This window comes from Aquarana catesbeiana, linkage group LG07 (assembly GCF_042186555.1).
Source record: "Aquarana catesbeiana isolate 2022-GZ linkage group LG07, ASM4218655v1, whole genome shotgun sequence".
NCBI lineage: Eukaryota > Metazoa > Chordata > Amphibia > Anura > Ranidae > Aquarana > Aquarana catesbeiana.
Window position 1 is genome coordinate 52,599,142 of NC_133330.1, and position 26,062 is coordinate 52,625,203.

Genomic DNA, 26,062 nt, shown 5'->3' on the forward strand with positions numbered 1-26,062 from the left:
TCTATGCAATACCAGTGTACAGAGCAGTTAAGTATATACCTTTTTTTTAATTTTAGGTAAAAAAAAAAAAAAAATGAGGCTTTAGAACCACTTTAAATCTCAAGTGCTGAGATCAATAACCATTAGAGCTGCCCACCATTCCCCAAATTTTCCAGAACAAAGCAAACGTTGGAAGGCTACAAGAAGCTGCAGGTGAGTCACTGACAACAGAAGCCAAGTGCATCTTGTTTTTTTGGCATTTGACTAAAAGCATCTTTCGCCTGTTGAGTCACAAGCCTGATCTGATGCTTTTAGATATACTACCGCAGCTACATAAATTGCTTACACAGAAATAATGACACCACCTCCTCAGTCATCCATATCCCAAGAGGACAGCGAGCTTCTGACTTTTATCAAACAGTGCAAATAAGATCCAATCTAGTTCTACTTCCATGAATGAACCCAGTGCAAAATCAGTAAAGTATATGGGACACTATTTTTTTAATAAAGCATAAAAACATATTAAGATTGATGGATTTTTCTTCTTTTTTTTTTTTTTACATACTTTTGCCAAAAAGGTATATTCTTAAGCAAATAAAAATATCAGTCAATCCACACCGAAAACAGACTAATAACGATCTCCTTACACCTTCAAGCACCTATATCAGGCAGACTGAAATACCGAAATACAGTGGGATATCCATCTCAAAATCTTGAATCCTTGAATCTCTCATACATGGATGGTAATAGTGCTCAAAGCTTATATATATATATATATATATATATATATATATATATATATATATTTTTTTTTTTTTTTTATATATTTACCAAAAGTATTGGGACACCTGCCTTTACACGCACATGAACTTTAATGGCATCCCAGTCTTATGCCCCGTACACACGGTCGGATTTTGTGTGATAGGACCTTGTTGTCGGAAATTCTGACCCTGTGTAGGCTCCATCACACATTTTCCATAGGAATTTCCGACACACAAAGTTTGAGAGCAGGCTATAAAATTTTCCGACAACAAAATCCGTTGTCGGAATTTCCGATTGTGTGTACACAAATCCGACGCACAAAGTGCCACGCATGCTCAGAATAAATAAAGAGATGAAAGCTATTGGCTACTGCCCCATTTATAGTCCCGACGTACGTGTTTTACGTCACTGCGTTCAGAACGATCGGATTTTCCGACAACTTTGTGTGACCGTGTGTATGCAAGACAAGTTTGAGCCAACATCCGTCGGAAAAAATCCTAGAATTTTGTTGTCGGAATGTCCGATCAATGTCCGACCGTGTGTACGGGGCATTAGTCTGTAGGGTTTATTATTGAGTTGACCCATCCTTTCCAGCTAGAACAGCTTCAACTCTTCTGGGAAGGCTGTCCACAAGGTTTAGGAGTGTGTCTATGGGAATGTTTGACCATTCTTCCAGAAGCGCAATTGTGAGGTCAGGCACTGATGTTGGATGAGAAGGCCTGGCTCGCAGTCTCCGCTCTAATTCGTCCCAAATGTGTTCTATGGGGTTGAGATCAGGACTCTGTGCAGGCCAGTCTAGTTCCTCCATCCCAAACTCACTCATCCGTGTCTTTATGGATCTTGCTTTGTGCACTGGTGCGCTATCATGTTGGAACAGGAAGAGGCCATCCCCAAACTGTTCCCACAAAGTGGGGAGCATGAAATTGTCCAAAATGTCTTGGTATGCTGACACCTTAAGAGTTCCCTTCACTGGAACTAGGGGACAAAACCCAACCCCTGAAAAACAACCCCACACTATTTTCCCCCCACTCCACCAAATCATTTGGACCAGTGCAGTTACATCAATCCCTGACCTCAAGGAGCTTGCAATCTAAGGCCCCAATCCCACAAGCATACACACACACACATACTAAGGGCCAATTTAGACAGAAAGCAATTAACCTACCAATACGTCCTTGGAGTGTGGGAGGAAACTGGAGTACCCAGAGGAAACCCATGCAAGCACAAGGAGAACATGCAAACTCCATGCAGATAGTGTTGTGATTGGGATTCAAACAGATAGCCCCAATGCTACAAGGTAGAAGTGATAATCACTAACTACTTTCTCATATTTATTGTTTTATGGCAGAAACAAGATTCTGAGAAAAAGAGCTTTATTTGCTTGGGTGATGTGTATATTCTTAAAGTGAATTGTATGTTCCTCCGAAAATGTGCCTCTTATTTTAAGCCAAGCGCATATTGGATCTTTCACAGCATTCGCCACTTACACGTCCGCCAGATCAAGTTACTTTAGCTGCCGTTACCGGCACATCTGAATTTGGAATGAGATCTTCAGCCGTATTTATAATATGTGACAGTTCTATCCGCTGGGCCTGGGCTATTTTGGACAGGATTGCATTGGATTGATCTTATCAACGATCTGCCATTGACTTCTGTGGATAAACTGCCACGCTCAATACCATTTGGTCATTGATGTCCTCCAAATGTACTGAAGAACCTAATGTGCCCAGATTCAGTGTGTATATATATATATATATATATATATATATATATATATATATATATGCACTGCAATGTTTCCTAAGCATTTTAATCACACAGGTTTGAAAATAGAGAACCGCGTTTGGATCACGCCATGCAATTTTCTTGTTGAATACATTTTTATTGAAGCCAGCAATACAAAGGTATAATTTGTGGTGAAAAGTCACTATGCGAAGAATACTCATTCAGGTACAAAGAAAAAAAAAGTTAGGGTTGATTTACTAAAACTGGAGAAGGCAAAATCTGGTGCAGCTGTGCATGGTAGCCAATCGGCTTCTAACTTCAACTTGTTCAATTAGGCTTTGTTAGAAAAATTCTAGATAGAAAAAGATTTTGCACTCCCCAGTTAAAATAAATTAACCCTAAAGTGTTTTTTGCCTGCACACGATTGGGTGATGGAAGTCAGCAGAGCGTCATCTTATTTACTAAGCTAAGAGAACATTCTATCGCAACACGAAAAATTCTCTTATAAAGTGACACGCCTGTTTGCTTTTAGTAAATAAACCCCAGAAAGTCCACTTAGTTTATCTTCATCTGAGCTTTGTGTAATCTACTGCAGCGAGAATCCAGAAGCACCTTAAAGTGTCAGTAGGGGTGTACTTCCTAAATCCTGTGCTCTGTTATGTTCTCTGTGCTTTCTATATTACCAATCACATTCAAACTTCCAAGGTAGGTCAGAATCTGATTGGTGTAGACCAGAGGTCTCCAAACTATGGCCTGCAGGACACATCTGGTCTGCTACAAGATTTTATCATTCCCTCATATAGGGTCAGCTTCAATGTGTACAGATTGAGGATTAAGGTCAGTAGAATCTGCCTATGGTTAATGCTTTAACCCTCCCCCTTCAACCCACACTTGGATCCTGTAAGGGGGACCCTGATGTAATGGGGACAGAAAATCGAATGTAAAGGGGGACTCTGATGTAGGTGCGCACCCTGATGGAGACCCTGACGTAAAGGGGGACCCTATTGGGGATTCTAATGTAAAAGTAACTCTGATGGGAAGCCTGATGTAAGTCCAGACTCTGATGGGGACCCTGACAAATGGGGGGCTCTAATGAAGACCCTAATATAAAGCAGGACTCGGATACGGACTCTGACGTGAGGGGGGACTCTATTGGGGATTCTGATGTAAAGGCAACTCTCATGTTAAGGCAACTCTGTTGGAGACCCTGATGTACAATGCAACTCTGATGGGGACCCTAATGTAAAAGGCAACTCTGATGGGGACCCTGTTGTAAAAGGCTACTCTGATGGGGACCCTAATGTAAAAGGAAACTCTGATGGGACCCTGATGTAAAAGGAAACTCTGATGGGACCCTGATGTAAAAGGAAACTCTGATGGGACCCTGATGTAAAAGGAAACTCTGATGGGACCCTGATGTAAAAGGAAACTCTGATTGGGGCCCTCATGTAAAAGGGAATCTGATGGGGACCCTGATGTAAAAGGGACCCTGGTGCACAAGGGAATCTGATGGGGACCCTGATGTAATAGGCAACTCTGGTGGGAACTCTGATATAAAAAGGGAATCTGATGGGGACCCTGATGTAAGTATAACTCTAATGGGGATTTTTTTCAGCCTGCAAATATTTGTAAAATTTACAATGTGGCCCTTGTACTGAAAAGTTTGGAGTCCTCTGGTGTAGACCATCAATTATGTTTTGCAAAGGGCATCACAAGCTCATTTTTATCCCACCTATATCTGTAATAACACAAACCAGCTACAGAGGAAAACGGCGGTTCCATATTTGTGTAAAAATTGCAATGCGTTGAAAATGTCACTTACATTTCTTTTGATGTGCATATTTCCATATATACCCCAATGTGTTTTAAAAGCATTGCTACGACATCAAACGTTAACTAGAGATTTAAAGAATATTCATATTTTCCTAACTTTCTCAAGTATGACATCCCCTGTCACACTTTCATCATTTTAACCTTAAACACAATACAAGCTGACAAAATGGACAGGTCTTCAGTGTTTCATGCGCAAAAGACGTTTTTCCATACAATTACTGTCTACTACAAGAGCCAATCAAAAATGAACTGGTTTGGCCAACTGCTATAAATAATATTAATATTTTTTACATATTATTATTGAAAATATGCAAAAAAACAAACAAAACATTTACATGAATAAATCTAAAATGCAATTAAAGGAATGTAAATCAGTAAAAAAGACGTCCCGGACGCCGCACACCAGCATGCCTGACAGTCACTTGAGAAAAATCAGCCTCAGCCCAGCTCCATCCAAACTACGCCCCCTGACATGCCACACCCCGCCCATGGGGCTTAGTCACGGCTCATGAATTTATGACTAAGCCCCGTGGGTGGGGCGAAACATGTCTGGATGGAGCTGGACTGAGGCTGCTTTTACACAAGTGACCATCAGACATGCTGTTGGGTGGCGATCAAGACATTTGTTTTGCTGGATTTATTGCACTGAGCTAGGACAGCTCTCCTCAACCAGCACCCACAGTGTGAGTCACCGAACTGGGATGAAGGATCCTGGAGCGGAACCTCTAGTTTGCTGAAGCAAATGTAAATCATTGTAGTTAATAAGCACTTATATTTATACTGATGAATATGTGAGACTTGAAAAAGTAAAACCTATGGACAAAAGATGGATGGAAATTGGTTTCAAATGAGACACAGTTAAGTTGTATGTACTGTATATATACTCTTATTATGATCTACAGCTCTAGGCAACTCAATCTTAAAGCTGGCAATAGATGGATCAAAATTCAACTGGTTCAGCAGCAGGGTCCAACCAAATTTAGATCCATCTATGGCCGTTCCCACTACAGAAAAGTCAAATGATCAGTTTTTCTAGAACAGGAATGTTGAAATATTTTCCTCTGATTATGCTTTGCAGCCAATTGACTGTAGCACTGATCAGTGTATTCAGACAGCAGAGGAGTCCCCGCTGTCAGCATAAAACAGAACAGAGCGGAAGATCCCTCCATCCACCTTGAACGTGTGGATTAGGGAATCCGTATGTTTTTACTTCGATTAGCTGGCGGGCTGATAAAAAAAACAAACAAAAAAAAAAAACGATCCATCTATGACCAGCTTTAGTCTAGTAAAGAATTGACATTGACAAGTCATGCTGGAATATCTATTTCTCTAACTGCTGAAAGACAACACATTATTACCTGTCACATTCTTGGCTGGTACAACCTATAAAATAGGTATAGGTCAGTCTGACCTAGATAGTTTCGTCATAACTGAAATGCTACAAGATATTACTATATTAGCATTCCTTACATAACCCTGGCATCAAACACACAATGAGACATGGGGTAGATTTACTAAAACTGGTGCACTCAAAATCTGGTGCAGCTATGCATGGTAGCCAATCAGCTTCTAACTTCAGCGTTCTATGCAGAGTTGTACCAGATCCTGCACTCTTCAGTTTTTAGTAAATAACCCCATGCAGGCTTAGCTATATTCACATGCATATTTACTTCTCTCAACATCCAGATAGAAAATTACATAGCCCTTAGCAGCCAACCATACTTGATTATACTCAACATTTCTGATACTTAAAATCTGTTTTGATGCTATTCGCTGTTCCATTTTACATTTTAGCACTGCTCTCTGTACTGAGAAGTTTAAGTTTGGCTTTAGGCTTCACATTTTTTACCAGTTGTTACCCCAACACAAGGTAACACGTGATCAGCGGTGCAGTGCTTTGTGGTGCCATTCATTCTAAAGGTCCACTTTAAAAGAAGTTAGCCATTGCTGAATTGCACCAAAAAATGCTGGTTACTCTTTATTGTCTCTTTTTTTCTAGTTGAAACTAGCAAGAATATTAGGCTAATATTAAACATGACGTCCAGGTAGGTAGCAATTTCAGAAGGAGAGCTCAACAATGGCAGCCTACCTTTTTTCAGAACAGGTTTTCCCTTAAAAAACTGATTCAATGCTGCATCTTTTTAACTAATGCATGAAGCAAGGCTGCCCAACACATTATACAATTTTCTTATTCAACTTCCTTTAGATTTATCTTCAACTGTGTAGTGCAAGAGCCTGCCCGATTGCATACCAATTGAAAGTGTTTAGGTTTGACCTCATAATATGTGATTTTGGTAAATCTAAAGGAGAATTGTATGAGAAAACTGTATGATGTATGGCCAGCCTAAGATTATTGAACAAGAAGAGCATCTAAATTTGCTGAGACTATGGCTTAGATGCCATTAATTATATAGGATAATAATGCAAGGAACAAAAACCCCACAGTTAAAGAAGTTGTAAACCCTAATAAACATTTGCCAAAAAAAGTTAAATAATTGTTTCCACCTCTTTTTCATCCTTTGTTTAGAGCGGAACTTCAGTCATTTTTTCATCTTTCCATCTATTAAATCTTCTGCCCTTGTTGTTTTAACGTCGAAAAACAGTTTTTTCTGCCAGTAAATACCTTATACAGCCCACTTCCTGTTTCTTGTCTGGTCATTAGCCTAGGCACAGCTCTCTCTCTAACTCTCATGGGAGTTTGCCAAGAAGGGGGGGGGTGAGTCATAAGAGGGCCAATGAGACCTGCAGAGCTGGAGGTGTGCCTCTGTGTGTCTGTGTAAATCCAATCCATGCGCGTTTTCCTCTGTAGCTGGTTTGTGTTATTACATATATAGGTGGGATAAAAATGAGCTTGTGATTCCCTGGTGTAAACCATAATTTATGGTCTACACCAGAGGACTCCAAACTTTTCAGTACAAGGGCCACATTGTAAATTTTGGCAGTGACAATGCCTGCATAATGTGCGGTAAAACAGTGACAATGCCTGCATAATGTGCGGTAAAACAGTGACAATGCCTGCATAATGTGTGATAAAACAGCATTTGCTGTCTTTTATGGAAGCCCCTAAAAAAGGTAAAAAAAGCAGTAGAACTGTTGGGAGACACGGACTGTTTCTTGTCACCCTAAACCAGCCTTTCACAACCTTTTAGACCCAGAGGAACCCTTGAAATAATTTTCCGATCTCAGGGAAGCCTTCTAAAAACCAATTCATTGGTGCTGAGTGGGAAATATGTCCTTTACATTGGTGGCTAGTGGGAAGAATGTTCCTCTTATGGTGGTCAGAATGCCACCTTCAAAGACAGTTAAAAAGATTGTTGGTGTCATGCAGCTGCAGCTAGCTATGCCCAGTGGCACTGACTCTTCACCTACAGTATGCAGACCACAGCTCAGCTCAACTCCTTGGCGCCAACAGTATATGCAGCCTTTTGCTGGGTGGGCCTTAAGGCAGAGCGGCCGTATATATGTGGCCCTGTGTAAACTACCTGCCTTGCTGAGAGCACGCTTCGTGCACACTCCCAGCATGGTAGCTGGTGGGGGTCAGTAAGCTCCCAATGCATAGTTGCAATTGGGATTTTTCCAATGATGTGACCGCTGTGACAGTCAATCACAGCAGTCACAAGACCCGAATGCCTGCCTCCGCCTCCCGGCATCTGAAACCTCCTAAAGGGCCGGTAGGCGCCAACGCTAATGGGTTAAAGCGGAGTTTCACCCAAAAGTGTAACTTCCACTCTTTTGTCTCCTCCCTCCTCCGGTGCTACATTTGGCACCTTTTCGGGGGAGCGGACACCTGTCTTTGACGGGTATCCTTTCCACACTTTCGGGAGTCTGGGCCGTGGTGAATTACGTCAGAGGCTCGGCTCCCTCCTCCTCCTTCACCCACCACCGGGCCAGTAGGAGATCGCAGCGGGGCCTCGTGCATGCGCAGAAAGGACCCAGCGTGAAGCCATAATGCTACACTGCCGAGTTCCCCTACCCGCAATGGCAGCGGCAGCACCCGACAGCTGATGAAAACATCAGCTGCGGTGCCCACATCGCTGGACTCCAGGATAGATAAGTGTCTTGTTATTAAAAGTTAGCAGCTGCAGTATGTGTAGCTGCTGGCTTTTAATTTTTGCAGGGATGAGGACCCCCTAGCAACCTCTGGAGGAACCCTTGCGTTCAACAGAACCTAGCCACAGCTTGGGGAGCCCATAACAACCTTTGGAGGAACCTCAAGATTCCACGGAAACCCTGGTTGAGAATGGCTGCCTGCAACAGTAAGTTCATGATCAAGAACCTTCATGGCAGGATCACCAGGTATTACTTTTAATGAAAGCTACAGATATAAAAATACTGAAAATTACTTTTAAAATTACTTTAACATGTTAAAGCATCCATATGATCTTAGTGATTGGGTTTACATATAATTCAATGACGAACAACTGATCAGAATATTGTTCAATCCCTTTATTGCCCTCACACCAGGTATGAAGAATAGAAGGATCAATTGTCTGGGAACATTTGTAGCTAAGAAGATACAGACACCACCAGAATCAGATGGAAAGCAATCTCAGGTATCTAACACAAGGGGGGATTTACTAAAACTGTAGAGTGTAAAATCTGGTGCAGCTCTGCATAGAAACCAATCAGCTTACAGGTTTTATTGTCAAAGCTTAATTGAACAAGCTTAGTTTAAAAGCTGATTGGCTACCATGTTTAACTCTTTAACAGTAGGTCAACCCTTATCTCTTCTGAATAATTAGAAAAACAGACTCTGTGGAAGGATCTGCACACATAGCATAGTATAGTATAAAAGTAGACATCATACAACAGGACTCGTTCAGACGCTGTAACAATAACCACATTTTCTTTGCTGGAAAAGCATTGAGGATTATTGAATGAGATGAGGGATAGTGTGTCTTGTACAGTACCCAACAGTAACCAATCAGCAAGTGTTTTACATTATTCTCACAGCTCTAAAAGTACGCAAATTGCCTGGCTGCTCAGTTCACAATTTTCAAAAAGTAAGCCTCAGGAAGCTTTTCCACAAATAGTCGGGTTGGTAAATTATAGCTAAGATGCTAATTAGATTGTGAGAAAATTAGATTATGAACTATTCTTGATTATGAGCCATTCTTATTTAATTTAATAGAAGTACAGTATAATAGGTAACTGTTAAGGCTAAGGTTTTGCATAGTTACATTGTTCCAGCTTGGATGAAGGTAAAGAAATACAGCCAAAGCTAGTTTGGCTGTACTTCTCCTGTAGATCATAGGAGATCAGTTCGTTCTGCATACCTGTGACCTGTTTTCAGCAGACAGTGGGCTGAAATACGCTGTCCGCTGACGTCACAGAGACGGTGTCCAGGCTCTGGCAAAATAACGGGTTGGGATCCTCCCACATGTCTGGACCGACACCCAGCACAGCCTCTCAGCAAGCCGCTAAGAGCCTAAACCAGCTGCTCCAGCCCCCTCCACAGCCCAACACTCCAGTGAGCGTGGGGGGAGCACAGCAGACAGTGGTGACTGACAGCCACCAGCTCTCTGTTTAGGGAGCTTAGTATACGTCATACCTGGCCAATCCCTTTTGAAGCTGGCACCACTACTGCAATGATGGCCGCTAGCTTCCGGGTCCCGTGCCAAGTGACTGCTGTGCTGCTTAATGAACACAGGAGGTTACTTGCTTGGCACAGGCACCATTCAGTGAACACCTTGTATTTTCTTAATGAATGCACAGTGTTCTCCGATTGGCCAGGGTGGAAAGGTGAGGCGGTGATATTGTGATCCTCATCCAAGAGAACAAACCCCTGTGGTAGATGTTCAGAAGGGAAAGCCACCACAGCACCTAGGGGTTCTGAAAAAGAGAGGCTATCCCTCGAAACGCGTTAGCCTTTTCAGACTTACATGGCTCCTTCCTGTGATTGGAGATTTGTGCAGTGGTTCTGGCGTTTCTGTTCCTGGATTTTATTAGTGGGACTGCTTTAGCAGTCCCACTATTGTTATTCGATTTTATTTATTTTTAATTTTATTATTTAATTTTATTCCGTACGTTTTTTGGCTCTGCGTAACTTCTGCATACTTTCAGCTATTAAAACCATTCAACTATTAAAATGTTTGTCTCTTTCAGCTGATGATGGGACTTTTTCAACTTTTTTTCTACTATTTATACTTTTTAAAATATTAAGCTTTTTAACACTTTTTTTTAACATTGAAGTCAATAGGAGCATGCTTCAGATCCTTAAAATCTTCTTCCGCTCCCAAAAGTTTCAGCTCCTTCATACTTTCACCTACCGACGCCAAACAAACTTTAAAATGTTCACAAAATATTCAGCTATCTGGCTATATCTTTTCAGTTTGATATCTTTTACAGTTTTTGTGAAAAAGCTGTTTGTTTAGTGGTCATTTCAGGAAATTTTAGCCATTAATCAGAGTGTACTGTGCTGGTTTTGTTGCCATGGTTATCAAAGCTTCTGTTATACACAAGGGGGGAGGTGGCTGGAGCATCTCAGCTCTGATTACAGAGCCCGGGGGAGGGGACAGACACACCATGTACTGCTTTATAATAGAGGAATATGATGGGGCAGTTTTGATGGGGCAATTCTGATGGGGCAGTTTTGATGGGGCAATTCTGATGGGGCAGTTTTGATGGTGGTAATATGATGGGCCAGTTTTAATGGGGCAATTCTGATGGGGCAGTTTTGATGGGGGGTAATATGATGGGCCAGTTTTGATGGGGCAATTCTGATGGGGCAGTTTTGATGGGGCAATTCTGATGGGGCAGTTTTGATGGTGGCAATATGATGGGGCAGTTTTGATGGGGCAGTTTTGATGGGGACAATTTTGATGGAACAGTTTTGATGGTGGCAATATGATGGGGCAGTTTTGATGGGGGCAGTTTTGATGGGGTAGTTTTGATGGTGGCAATATGATGGGGCCGTTTTGATGGGGCCGTTTTGATGGGGCAGTTTTGATGGCACTATGATGGGGGAAGTTTTGATGGGGGCCTTTTTAGCATCTCGGCTATTCAGCATTCCCACGTATTTTCCCCAGGAAATGCATTTTCTAGTTGATGATGATGTATATATACATTAGTTTGTGACTAGAACACTTGTTCTATTTTACTAATAAATGGTATATAAAGGTAACACGCTAGGTTACCCTCTTTTTTTTTTTGTTCATTGTTTAGTGTTTCTGGATTGCAGGTGAGCAAGAAGTGGCTACAACAAGGTAGCAATACATCAGCAGCACTGAGATGCATGAATAGATATATATATATATAAAAAAAAAAATCTGAAAAATAAGTATTTTAATAAATAATTGCTATAAAATGATAATGTTTTTGATATACAGTGCTTTAGCAAACAAAATGTCATTCAGTTATGGTTCACATGGACTGTAACCACCAAAAGCTGATTCTGATTGGTTGCTAGGGCCAACAATATAATTCTTGTTAGTAAACAAGCTTGTCCTGGTTCAATGGATGCTATGTACCATATGATTCCCAATAACAAACCAAATAAAACAGCAATGGAATGAGATGAAATGACCGCCCCTGTGGTTTAATCCTTGGGTACATCTTTCAGCCACAAGTGAACTCCATGGTTGTCTATCTGCGAGGGGTCTGCTTGGGCTTCCTTTAATGTCAAAGAATCAAAGGCAGCGCCGCAAAGGCTGGGGATGCGCCAATCCCAGGCTGGGGTCTTTGATGTATTGTTAAGTCGTGTACTGAGGCCTGCCAGTTTCCATCATACACAGCCACCTTCACCGGCTCTGAGGCTCTGCCAGAGAAGCTTTTCTGGAGAGCCAGACATGGAGATGTAGGACCACCAAGTTATGGCCACCAAAGAGTCAATGTAATCTATGCTTTGCAAAACAGGCTTCTTTTATTATCAATACACAACAATTTCTCAATGTATATAGGGGTGGATATACTAAAGGCAAACAGACTGTGAACTTTGCAAGTGCAGCTGCTCTAGAGCTTAGTAAATGAGCTTCACTTTGCAAAGAATAGCCAATCACATGCAAGGGAATGAAAAAACATGATTGGAAGATGGTTAAATGGTCAGCAGAGCTTCCCTTCATTTACTAAGCTATGGAGCAACTGCACTTTCAAAGTACACAGTCTATTTGCCTTTAGTAAATCCACCCCAGTGTGTCTTCAAAATTCAGATTTACCATTAGCCCCAGTTCACACTTTGGGGTTTATTTACTAAAGGCAAATAGACTGTGCACTTTCCAAAGTGCAGTTGTCCTCCAGCTTAATAAATGAGCAGAAGCTCTGCTGACTTCCATCATCCAATAATGTGCAAGCAAAAATGCTTGTTTTTAATTTTCCTTGCATGTGATTGGGTATTTTTTGCAAAGTGCAGTTGCTCCAGAGCTTAGTGGATGTGCAGAAGCTCATTTTTTGCGATATAGCACTGCGTTACTTTAACTGAGAATTGCGCGTTCGTGCAACGCTGTACACAAATAAAATCGTTGTCCTTTTTTCCCACAAATAGAGCTTTCTTTTGGTGGTATTTGATCATCTCTGTGGTTTTTATTTTTTGTGCTATAAACAAAAAAATACTGACAATTTAAATAAAAAAAAAAAAAAAAATATATATATATATATATATATATACATATATTTTTTTTTTTACTTTATGCTATCAAACATATCCAATAAAAAATGTTAAAAAAATCTAATTTATTTATAAATTTAGGCCAATATGTATTCTGCTACATTTCTGGTAAAAAAAAAATCCCAATAAGCATATATTGATTGGTTTTCGCAAAAGTTATAGCGTCTACAAAATATGGGATAGATTTATTTATGTGCAGCGGACAGTCGGGACACCTAACTGACACTTTTGATACTTTTTTGGGGACCAGTGACACTAACAGTGATCAGTGCTAAAAATATGCACTGGCACTGTACTAATGACACTGGCAGGGAAGGGGTTAACATCAGGGGCGACCAAAGGGTTAAATGTGTGCCTGAATTGTGATTTACAATCACAAAAGTTATAGCGTCTACAAACTATGGGATAGATTTACAGAATTTTTATTTTTTTTTACTAGTAATGGGGCGATCAGTGATTTTTAGCAGGACATTGCGGTGAACAAATCAAACACCTAACTGACACTTTCTGGGCACCAGTGAGATTATTGCAGTGATCGCTGCTAAAAAAAAAAATGCACTGTCACTGTACTAATGACACTGGCAGGGGAGGGGTTAACATCAGGGGCAATCAAAGGGTTAAATGTGTGCCTAGGGAGTGCTTTTTAATTGTGTGGTGATGTTTTGACTAGGTGCTTCTAAGCTGGCAGTAAAACTCTGAGAGCTTTTGAAGAGCTTTTCAGGTGCTTTTGAAGAGCTTTCCATTCATTTCGATGGAGAGGGGCGTTTTTTCATCGCTTGCCAGCGCACTGCCCCAGTGTGAAAGCATTCATTGATTTTAATGGAAATAGTTTTATGTGAGCTTTTCAGGCGCTTTTTTTAGCGTGAACGCACCTGAAAAGCACCTCAGTGTGAAAGGGGTTTAGGGGGGTGCTGGAGAGGCTGCTGCACACAGAAGGCTTTTTATCTTAATGCATAGAATACATTAAGATAAAAAAACCTTCTGACTTTACAATCTCTTTAAGACCCCTTTCACACACGGCTGCGTTAGCGGTAAAACGGCGCTTTACCGTCGTTTTAGCGGCGCTTTTCGGCCGCTTTTAACCCCCGCTAGCGGCCACATAAAGTGTTCAAAGCACCCGTGTTGCAGCGCTGCCCATTCATTTTAATGGGCAGGGCGTTTTGGGAGCGCCTCATGTACACTACAGCTGCTAATCTGAAATTTAGGAGCAGTTGGGCGTTTTTTCCAGCAGCTCCTGAGCTCTCCTCTATTTTATCTTATGTGTACATGTACACTCAGTTGTTTAGAGCTCTTTCACACTGAGGAGTTTTTCAAGCGCTTTGGTGTTAAAAAAAAAGCACCTGAAAGGCTCACAAAAAATGCTTCCCATTAAAATCAATGAATGTTTTCACACTGGGGCGGTGCGCTGGCAGTGCGGTGAAAAAAATCCCACATGCAGCATCTTTGGAGAGTTAAAAAATGCGCCTCAAAAACACCCCTGTCCACTGAAAAGAATGAGAAAAGCCTGAGAAGAGCTTCAAAGGCGCCTCAAAATGGTTTGTGGAGCCGTTTTGGAGTCATGTGTCCTCTAAAAAGCGCACTGCAAATGCCTCAAAAGCGCCTAAAAAACACCTGAAAAGTGCTGCAAAAGCGATCAGCGTTTTATGGGCAGTTTAGAAGCGCCTCGGTGTGAAAGGGCTCTTATAGTAGTTTAAAGTCAGTTGAGGTTACAGGCATTTTTTGAAAGCAGGAAAATTGCGTTTAGGACTGTCGTTTACTGGCATTTCAAACGCCAAATACTTGTAACCGCCTTTATGCGTGTTTGCGTTTATAAGCTTTTTTAAAGGGAAAAAAAAATTCAGATAATTTTAGAATATAGAAAAATGTTGAAAAAGAACGCAAATTTCGCTACATGCTGTTCCCTGCATCAATAGATGGGCGCAATTTTCTATGTCTTCCAAGCCTCAGCAACATCAGGAGCATTTCCTCACACACACTCATGATGGGATCCATAGTGAAAACACAAAACATAAGACAGCTATCTACAAGCACACTGCTCTCTCTTCTCTCATAGAATGGCTGAAATAGTTAATAATGTATTTGTTTTTCATGCATTGTGGATATTTGGGAGGGTCTCCTGAGATTATCTTTAAAAAAAACGCTTCTAACCACTGCTAAACTCGCATAAAAAAGCTGTAAAACGGACATTTTTTCCACCGTCGGTTTCCAGCTGTCAAGTGTCCAGCGTTCAGAAAAGGTTTTCAAGTGCCCTGTGTACATGAGGCCTTAGGTTTAATGTACACGGGACATTTTTACAACCTCTCCTGAACGATTTAACTTGACAGATAGTAACCCACGTTTAAAAATCCGTTTTGCCGCGTTTACATGCCGCGTTAGCGCCGTTTACGTTTAGAAGGGTCTTTAAAAAAAAAATTTTTCAAAATAGCCAAAAACGAAAAATGCCTGTAAACGAAACGCGGCTAAACACGGGTTACCACATTCAGCCGCGTTTAGAAGCGTTTGGTGCTTGAAATGCCTCTAAACTCAGCGTCTGAACTCATTTTTTTGCTTTCCAAAAAAAGCCTCTAAACGCAACTGCCTAGAAAAGACTATAAACGACCCTGTGTACATGTACTGATAAGATAACATAAAGGAGAGAATTTAGGAGCAGTTGTAAAATATGCCCAACAGCTCTAATGCCGCGTACACACGGTCGGACTTTTCGTCTACAAAAGTCCAACGGACGCTGACGGACTAAAGCTGGCTGGTAATCCGATCGTGTGTGGGCTTCTCCGGACTTTCAACGGACTTTTTTAGCCTCAAATCCGACGGACTTTAGATTTGAAACATGCTTCAAATCTTTACGTCGTAACTACGACGGACCCCGAAATCCGCTCGTCTGTGTGCTAGTCCGACGGACAAAAACCCATGCTAGGGCAGCTATTGGCTACTGGCTATGAACTTCCTTATTTTAGTCCGGTGTACGTCATCACGTACGAATCCGTCGGACTTTTGTGTGGTCGTGTGTAGGCAAGTCCGTTCGTAAGAAAGTCTGCCGCAAGTCCGCCGAAGGTACGTCGGAAGTATGTCGGACAGGCTGTCGGACTTTTGTAGACGAAAAGTCCGACCGTGTGTACGCGGCATAAGGCTTCATGTACACGGGACGTTTTTCAACTTCTCCTGAACGCTGAAACATCACAGCTAGTAATCCACATTTAACCAACTCAATACCGGGCACTTTCACCCCCTTCCTCCCCAGACCAATTTTCAGCTTTCAGCACTCTCGCACTTTCAATGACAATTACGCGGTCATGCTACACTGTACCCAAATTAAATTTTTATCATTTTGCATTTTGTTCACATAAATAGAGCTTTCTTTTGGTGGTGTTTATTCACAACTCTGTTTTTTGTTTTTTGCGATATAAGCAAAAAAAGAGCGGAAATTTAAAAAAAAAAACAAAAAAAAAAAAACAATATTTTCTTCTTTCTATTTTAAAAGAAATCAAATAAAATGGAATTTTGTCATACATTTAAGCCAAAATGTATTCTGCTACATGTTTTTGGTAAAAAAAAATCCAGTTAAGTGTATAATAATTGGTTCATGTGATCACGGACAGATGTACGCAAATGATCATGTACAGATGTGCACAGGTGATCACGGACATATGTGTGCAGATAATCATTGGGAAGTGATTTTACTGGGACATATGTGGGGGGAACAGGTGTTTTTACTGTGTGGGGACATTTGTTTTGGGGACATGTGTTTTGGGGACGTGTTTTGGGGACATGTGTGTTTACTTTGTGTTTTTTTACATGTGTGGGGACACTAGACCGGTGATCAGTGAGTAAAAAGCTGTAAAAAACAGCTCATACTCACTGATCACCAGCCGGCTGCAGCGATCCCCTCTCCTCTCCTCACTGACAACTTCCGTGTGAGGAGAGGAGAGCCGATTGCCTAGCATACGCACGCGATCCCGCTCCTTCTGAGGGACTTTCCTGAACGTCCACTCGGAAGGAGAGAGAGCCAACCCGGCCTTTTATGTGCAGTGGCCTGGTGGGAAGTGGTTTTTAAAGGTGTGTTTAGCAGCATTTACAAGCCATGTTTTATCCACGTTTGTTCGGGAGCATTTACTAAAGATAACCTCAGGAGACCCTCCCAAATGATTAGCAAGCACTAAAAACATGTATTTATTAACCATTTCAGCCATTCTGTGAGAGAACAATGTGAATAGCAGCTGAGAAAGCAGTGTGCTTGTAGCTAGCTGTTATTTTTTTGCTGGTTTGTTAATATGGATCCCATGATGAGCATGTGTGAGGAAATGCTCCTGATGTTGCTTTTGCTGAGGCTCCAAAGACGTAGAAAATTGCGTGAGAGGACCAGAGCTGGTCGCTACCGGACACATCCATTGATTGCTCAATGCATGTCCACAGGATACTTTTACAATATGTATGTTCAGCTGTGTAATTACCCAGAGAAATCTTTTAATTTTACAAGCATGTCAATTGCTACCTTTGACGTTCTCTTGGAAAAGGTTAGACCCCGTCTAGTTCGCATGGACACCAACATGAGGAAAAGCGTGCCACTAGAGGAACGTCTGTTGGTGACTCTCAACTTCAGCCCAAGTAAAGCAAGTTGTGTTATTGTACAGCATAATTGGCTGACGAGGGGAATATTACATGGTATATCAAGCTTGCAGGCAGTGATAATTGAGTTTTTGGTGTGTTTTTAGCATTTTCCAGGCTCAAAAGTAATAAATAAAATGTTTCCCTTTAAAAACGAGTTTCCCTTTAAAAAATACTAGATGAAAACGCACCTAAAAGCGGGTAGCCGCATTTAGCGTTTGAAATGCCTCTAAACACAGCTTCTGAATGAATTTTTTTGGGTTCCAAAAAAAAGCCTCTAAACGCAACTTGCCTAGAAACTACTATAAATGAACCTGTGTACATGTACTGATAAGATAACATAGAGGAGAGTTCAGGAGCAGTTGAAAAAAATGCCCAACAGCTCCTAAACGTCCGTTTACCAGCAGCAGTGTACATGAGGCCTTAGAGGAGCTGGGCAAAAAGCCAGTGTTCATGAGGCCTTGATGTGTGACAAAGTATATTTTATGGTGAATAAATTGTAACAATACACTTTGCACTCACAAAAAAAAAAAAAAATGTCAGTTTTCCTAGACGGTTACAAAGTGGTGGATTTTCCTTCAATAATTATTAGCTACACTTTTTTCTAGCACAAGGCATAGACATCTCAGACTGTCTTGACACATTCGAGTTGGTTATTTAAAGCAGATTAGGAGATTCACTTTGCAATGTGAATTTTCCCTTAGCTTCACCTCATTAGCTAATTCAAGGGAAACTTCACCTGACAAAGTGAAAATTCACTACTAGGAACTTTCTATGTTGTTAGTAAATCACTATCTCAGCATCTCCATATTCTAAGTCATGTCAGGAGCGGGAAAACAGAGACATGTTCTGTATAAAAGAATTAACAAGAAAAGAAAATCCCCCTTTGTTGGGACTTTGTAGACAACAAACCACACATGGGTGAGATTAGAAAATATAGTTTTTATTGTGTATATATAAAATCATTTGATCATGAAAGGACCATATGTTTAAAAAAGACATGTCAGAGAATATACATATTACAAAATCAAAAAAGAAAAGACAAAAAACATGACAGGTTACATGATTTGCGTGTCATGAAAAATAAATTTTACACTCCGGTACAGCGCGATCTCCGGTACCCGGCGCGTTTCTGGTTAAAGCACCTTCCTCAGGGGTATTTGGTAAAAGTATTTTCTATTTTTGTCTTACTACAAAAATAGAAAAAACATATCATAGCAATAAAACATGGAAATTGACAACCATGGTAGGTGTGGCTTACAGTAACTGTCGTCTACTTGTCTCCCATGGTTGCCAATTTCCATGTTTTATTGCTGTAATATGTTTTTTCTATTTTTGTAGTAAGAAAAAACTGTAACTGCATATACTGTTACTAAATACCCCTGACGAAGGTGCTTAAAGCAGAAACGCGTTGTGTACCGGAGCTTACTTTGTACCGGAGAGTAAAATTAATTTTTCATGTCATGCAAATCATGTAACCTGTTGTGTCTTTTGTCTTTTCTTTTTTGATTTTGTAATATGTATATTCTCTGACATGTCTTTTTAAACAAATGATCATTTCATGATAAAACTATTTTATATATACACAATAAAAATATATTTTCTAATCTACCCATGTGTGGTTGTTGCCTACAAAGTCCCAGCGAAGGGGGATTTTCTTTTCTTGTTAGACAATAGGGATGTGGCAACAACACACCTGTCTGACATGATGAAATCCCCTCTTTGCTGTAAAAAAGAATTGATCCTATTGGGGGGGGGGGGGGGGGGGGGAGCATGTTTTACATAGTTACATTGGACTAGCTTGGACCAATGTATCTATGTACATGCCATACCTGACTGATGCCCCTGGAAGCTGGAAATCACTGTAGACAAGTAGATACCACTACTCCAGTGACCTTCATTTGCTTCCTGTCCCGAGCGGCCCGCCAGATGCATTATGAACACAAAAAGGCGGCCACTCCATTCACGGGATGCTTTGCATTTTCTGAATGAATGCAAAGTGTTCTCTGATTGGATGAGGTGAAGAGGTGGGAAGTGATGCTCTCCATCTCATCCAGAGAATTATTGTATTATGTATTTTTTATTAGAGGTATTTATATATCACCAACAATTTACGCAACACTGTACATATTGTATATTCACATCAGTGCCTTCACACAGGAGCTTACACTCTGTGGTCCCTAAATGACATATACCAGGATTCTTCAAAAATTTTCAGCACTTTAACTCTATTAACCTCCCTGACGGTATGATTATGTCAGATTTTTGATGCTGAAAGCGGTACATTGTTTCGCATGGAAATTTGGCTTTTTTATATTGTATTCCTGTAATTCTTAGGAATAAACCTTATCTGTCCAAACAAGAGTCTAGTAGACATCCCGGGTATGATAAAGTTTAAAACACAAAATCATGAATTATAATATAATAAATAACTATAAAAAAATATCAAAAATAATAATATAATAATAAAATGTATTCAATAATGTAATCGACTCAAAACCACTGAAATTTGCTCAGCTGCAGAATTGTCGCTGTCGTCACTTTCAGTATCTGATGACGGCTTTCCCCACAAATCACTATCGCTCAATTCTGCAAGTGTTCTAATTTACTATCGCTGTTTTCTAGCTGGTCTAAACCTGCTTTTGACGTAAAAGGAACACTTTTTGGTTGCCATGGACAATCTCCAGTTTCCAGGCAGAAAGAACAGTATATATAATATAAAACTGCATGCAGAGCACTGGAAAAAGCACTGGGGACAAAAGGGAGGTGGAATAATTTGATACAGTAATGTAAACTGTAACATTACAGTGTACTGTATATGTTCTGTCTTTTGCACTTTCTGAATTTCCTGCCGGGCGCCGTCCCCGTGCATCACCCCACTCGCAGGGAACGGAGCCCGGCATACAGTACATCGGGCAGAAGACACAGCGGGGAGACATCGCAGGATCCTGAGGACAAGGTAAGTAACTTTGCCTGGATCCTGCGATGCGATCCCGAGTGTGGCTCGGGGTTACCGCTCTTGGTAATGAAAATTCACCCCAAGCCAGACTCAGGAATACCCCCAAGAAGGTTAAATATAAAAAAGTGTGTAAACTTTTTGAAGACCCCTTGTACATTCATACACATATTAGAGCCAATTTAGGCAGAGCCAATTAACCTAGCAGCATCTCTGTGGAGTGAGGGAACCAAAGTACATGGGAGAACATGGGGCGGCACAGTGGCTTAGTGGTTAGTACTTCTGTCTTGCAGCATTAGGGTCCCTGGATCTGGTCCTGGACACTATCTGCATGGAGTTTGCATGTTCTCCCTGTGCTTTTTTGGGTTTCCTCTGACATGCTGGTAGGTTAATTGGAATCTGTTAAAATGTAATAATAATATACACATATGGGGTTGACTTGCTAAAGGCATATAGACTGTTCTATTTGCAAGGGATGTTGCACTTTGCAAAGAAATCTGCTCCAAAGCTTAGTAAATGCGGTCAAGTTTCACACTGAAAAGAATATCGGATGACGCGATTTTGCCCATACATGATTGGATCATGTAAGTCAACAGAGCTTCACCTCATTTACTAAGCTCTGGGACAAATTCCCTTGCAAAGTGCAATTTCCTATGCAAAGTGAAGAGCTGGTTTGCCTTTAGAAAAAATAAGCCCATAGGGCCTAGATTGTAAGCTCCTTGAGGGCAATTTATGATGTGAGTGCACATTACGTAAGGCACTATATAAATCCCCATAGTGAATGAACATGCATCCCCCATGCAGGTAGTGTCCTGGTTGGGATACAGACTGAGGTCCCCAGAACTACAAGGCAAAAGTGTCACTAAAACCTGTGACAGTCCAAATGAGTATCTGGTGGCACCATAAAAGCTTCTGCAGCAATGCAGGTAACTGGATGAAATGCATTTGTTTCATCTACAGTAAAATAACAATATGCTACCCACCATTCTGGGCCAGACCATAGTGAGCCCCATTTACTGCTGAGCCCTAGAGCAGCCATGTAGTCTATAATAACTACAGTTATGCCCTTGGTGCTGGTCACCAGAACCCCCAGACAGGCCACCTAAATGCCCTGCTGATTCCATACCCCTAATGCAGGGGAGACAGCCATCTTGGGCACACTCCACTGAGCCAGTGAGCCTACCAGAATGTCCTTGGCATGTGAGAGGACAAGCACAAGGAGTACATACAAACTCCATGCAGATAGTGTCCAGGCTGGGATTCAATCAAAGAACCCCGCTGCTGCATGGCAGAAGTGCTAACCACTAAGCCACAGTGCTGGGATGTTAAAGTGACAATTAACTCTGGATTTAAAAAAAAAGTATGATATTTAAACTCAGAAAAGTCCCTTTTATTGCTTTCAGTCCCCCTCTAAATTTTTTTTTTGGTGCTGTGATTTGACTTCCTGTTAGAGGGTGGCTACATTTGTTCTCTGTGAACCCACTGTATGTAGGACGTAGCCACCCTCTCTTGCTCACTCCCGAGATAGGTGGGGTGGGTCTCCAACCTTTTTAAATAAAGCACCACCCTAGTGTCCTTCAGGCTTGAGGGAGTAGAAATTGTCCTGGTGTTAGAGGTGGTAAACAGTACCCCATCTTTGGTATTGGGGGAGTAATAGAGCCCCATTGTTGGTGTCAATGGCAGGAATAGTGCCCCTGAGGGCCAGATAAGAGCAAGCAAAGGATACAGTTTGGAGACCAATGGACTATGGGATTTGTAGTATGTAGAAAGTAGTGTACATGACCACAACTAATGTGCACTGCTCATTCTACACATATAGAAGCAAGGGGGAAATGGAGATGGCCGAGAGCTGCCATTATAGGGGGGCAGAAAAAGACAGTAAAAGCAGATTACAGGGCCATTAAAGTGACATGATATTTTTTTTTTATTCTCCAAAAATAATCCATATACATCCACAAGAGCCCTGTAATCATTTTTTCATTAAATAGTTTCTTACTGTGTTTCTCTGCCTCCCTATAATGTGAGCTCCCAAAGCTTTCCTTTTCACCTCACTTCCATTTGTTTGGAACTGGAAATGCACATTAGTAGCTGTCAAGTGCAATGCTCTATTGACACTACAAATCCTGTAGCCAACAGTTCAAAGCCAATAGCCAACAGCCCATAGCCACATAGGTACATAGTTACATAGCTAGTCTGGCTGAATCCATCTAGTTCAACCAATAAAAGGGCAAAAAATATAATTTTTACAATCCTTTGCATACAATCCCATACCTACAATTGATCCAGAGGAAGGCAAAAAAAAAAAAAAAACACCAACAAAGCATGATCCAATTTGCTCCAGCAGGAAAAAAAAATCCTTCCTGATCCCCCGAGAGGCAATTGGATATTCCCTGGATCAATTTTACCTATAAATGTTAGTACCCAGTTATATTATGTGGAACGATATATGTTATATTATAGATTAAGGAAAGAATCCAGAATTTTTTTTTTAAATCAATCTACTGAGCTGGCCAGAACCAACTCTTCAGGGACTCTATTCCACATTTTCACAGCTCTTACAGTGAAGAAGCCTTTCCATATTTGGAGATCAAATCTCTTTTCCTCCAAATGTAAAGAGTGCCCCCTTGTTCTCTGTGATGACCTTAAAGTGAATAACTCGACACCAAGTTCACTATATGAACCACTTATGTATTTGTACATGTTGATCAACCCCCCCCCCCCCCCACCCCCTTAATTTTCTCTTCTCAAGAGAAAATAAATTCAGTTCCTTTAACCCATAGTCCATAGCTCATAACCCATAGTCCACAGCCCAAAACCCATAACCCAAAGTCCATAGTCCATAACCTAAAGTCCATAGCCCATAACCCAAAGTCCATAGCCCATAACCCAAAGTCCATAGCCCACAACCCAAAGTCCATAGCCCACAACCCAAAGTCCATAGCCCACAACCCAAAGCCCATAGCCCACAACCCAAAGTCCATAGCCCACGACCCAAAGTCCATAGCTCACGACCCAAAGTCCATAGCCCACAACCCAAAGTCCATAGTCCACGACCCAAAGTCCATAGTCCATAACCTAAAGTCCATAGCCCATAACCCAAAGTCCATAGCCCACGACCCAAAGTCCATAGCCCACGACCCAAAGTCAATAGCCCACAACCCAAAGTCCATAGCTCATAACCCAAACTCCATAGCCTATAGTCCATAACCCATAGTCCATACCCTGAAGTCTATAGTCCATACTCCATAACCCATACTCCATAACCCATAGTCCATAGCCCATATCCCATACCTCATATCCCATAGTCTATAGTCCATGGTCCATATCCCATAGTCTATAGTCCATACCCCATAACCTATAGCCCATACCCCATAACCTATAGTCCATAGCCCAAAGTCTTTAGTCCACATCCCATAGTCCATAGTCTATAGTCTATACCCCATCTCATGCATGAGTAAGCGAGTATGACTACATTCCTACATACAGTGGGACCATGGAGAACAAATAAAGACACCCTGTAACAGGACGTCAGATCACAGGAGCAAAAACAAACAAAATTTAAAGATTTGGAGGAATCTGAGAGCAATAGAAAATACTTTTTTTGAGTTCAGGATATATACTAGAATATTTTTTTTTCTTTTTAAAACCAGAGTTGAGTGTCACTTTCAGTAGTGGATGTGTACGGATGATTTTTTTGGGGAAACAACGATATCGCAAAACCTCAATGACCAACCTGCAGCCTGCTCTCCTCTCTTTGCATGCCTTTGTTTTTTTTTGTCACCCAACCTTACGATATCACCCCCCCAGGGGAAAAAGCCCACCATGATTTACTGATGCTGCAATCATTCCAGCATGCTGCACATAGGTGTATCGATTACCCCTGCCAGCCTTTTGACTGAGCGCACACCGCAGCGGCGGCCTGACTGCGCGGCTCAGAAGAGGGTATTAGCCAAGGTTGGGGGGCTGTTTCTATGAATGGAATTTTTTTTTTTTTTTTTTTTTGCTGGATGGCAGATAAACAAATGATCCTGGAGCAAAGCTGACAGTAAGCCATCCCTCCCCTGTGTGCCGGCTGCGGCCTGTAGGTGTCGCTGTTCCATGGAGCCGGGGGTTGGTGACGCCTATGGAGGAGATGCTGGGTTATGGGAGGGCGCTGCTGTGATTCTGGAGCTCCCATTGATTGACTCTCCTAACCTAAGAGCCCCAAAGAGGGGGCAAAAAAAAAAAAAAAGAGGGTGCAAAATAAAAAATAAATACAAATAGATGATTGCCATGAATTGGTAGTCCAGGTCCCAGGCCCCACTCCTGCTGCCCCCATCTATGAATGTCAGTAGTGATCACCCCCTGTAGGGTACCCACCTTCTGCTGCCTCCTGGCCATGTCGGTAGGTTGCTTGGCATTGAAGGGGTAGGCGATACATCTCATTACAAAGACATAGAGCTGCAGCTTCCTCTTCCTCTCCTCTTCCTCCTTCTGCAGCCTCTCCAGCTCTTCCTTCTCCTTCTCACTGACCACGGACGGGCTGGGACTGGACGGCCGCACACTGCTGCTCCTACTACTGGGCTGCAGCCCCCCGGAGCTCTCACTGGTCCGGCTGGGGGAGAGCCGGGCCCCGGTACTGGGAGCCAGAACCTCCTTGCATTCTTCTTCTACAATCTCATCCGATTCCTCCTCGCTGGAAGACGGGTCCAGCATGGTGTCCTCTCCGGGGTGTACGATGAGGGGGTCCTGCCGGGGGGGAGAGACTACAATCCGAACGAGCGAACGATCGAGGAAGAGGAGGAGGAGGAGGAGGATGGGGAGGAGAGCTCCGGATCAGGCAGGAGGACCTGGCGGTGGTGCAGCCAAGTGCAGACTAGGCATCGGCGGTGCTTACGTGTTTAACTCTCTCCTCCCCTGCACTGTGACTGGAGAAAGGCGAGCGGAGAGAGACAAAATAGTGCCGGGGAGGGAGGAGGGGAGAGCGGGGGGGATCATTGATCAGCTGTGCCTGGAATCTGCCGCGGCAGATGGTGCCTGGCCTCTTTGTCCGCCGGCCAATCAATCCTCAGAGCGCAGGAGGAGGAGGGGGGTGACCTGTCCGGGGGTCACCGGGTGATGACAGGGGGGGCTGGGGGAGAGGAAACTGGAGAGTAGGGGGGCAGAGAAGAGAGAGAGGAGAATGAGGGGGCAAGGGGTGTCAGAGGAGAAAGAGGGGGGAAGAAATATGAGAGAATGGGGTGTAAGAGAATGGGGTGTAGGGGATGTAAGAGAATGGGGTGTAGGAGATGTAAGAGAATGGGGTGTAGGGGATGTAAGAGAATGGGGTGTAGGAGATGTAAGAGAATGGGGTGTATGAGATGTAAGAGAATGGGGTGTATGAGATGTAAGAGAATGGGGTGTATGAGATGTAAGAGAATGGGGTGTATGAGATGTAAGAGAATGGGGTGTAGAGGATGTAAGAGAATGGGGTGTAGGAGATGTAAGAGAATGGGGTGTAGAGGATGTAAGAGAATGGGGTGTATGAGATGTAAGAGAATGGGGTGTAGGAGATGTAAGAGAATGGGGTGTAGGGGATGTAAGAGAATGGGGTGTAGGAGATGTAAGAGAATGGGGTGTAGGGG

At 42.1% G+C, this 26,062-nt stretch overlaps 1 protein-coding gene across 13 annotated transcripts in view; it reads right to left on the reverse strand.

The window, feature by feature from the left end:
* CADPS (calcium dependent secretion activator) overlaps positions 1-25,416 on the reverse strand; it is a 666,812-nt gene extending 641,396 nt beyond the window's left edge. For 3 of the 13 annotated variants that reach the window (XM_073592167.1, XM_073592162.1, XM_073592160.1), the window contains exon 1: positions 24,819-25,410. In XM_073592167.1, coding sequence (XP_073448268.1) covers positions 24,819-25,154 — 336 coding nt within the window. In that variant the 5' untranslated portion in view covers positions 25,155-25,410. Of the gene's footprint in view, positions 1-24,818 lie in introns of all 13 variants that reach the window. The other 10 variants (XM_073592165.1, XM_073592159.1, XM_073592158.1 and 7 more) reach the window with 6 other exon arrangements.
* Positions 25,417-26,062: the final 646 nt, after the last annotated feature.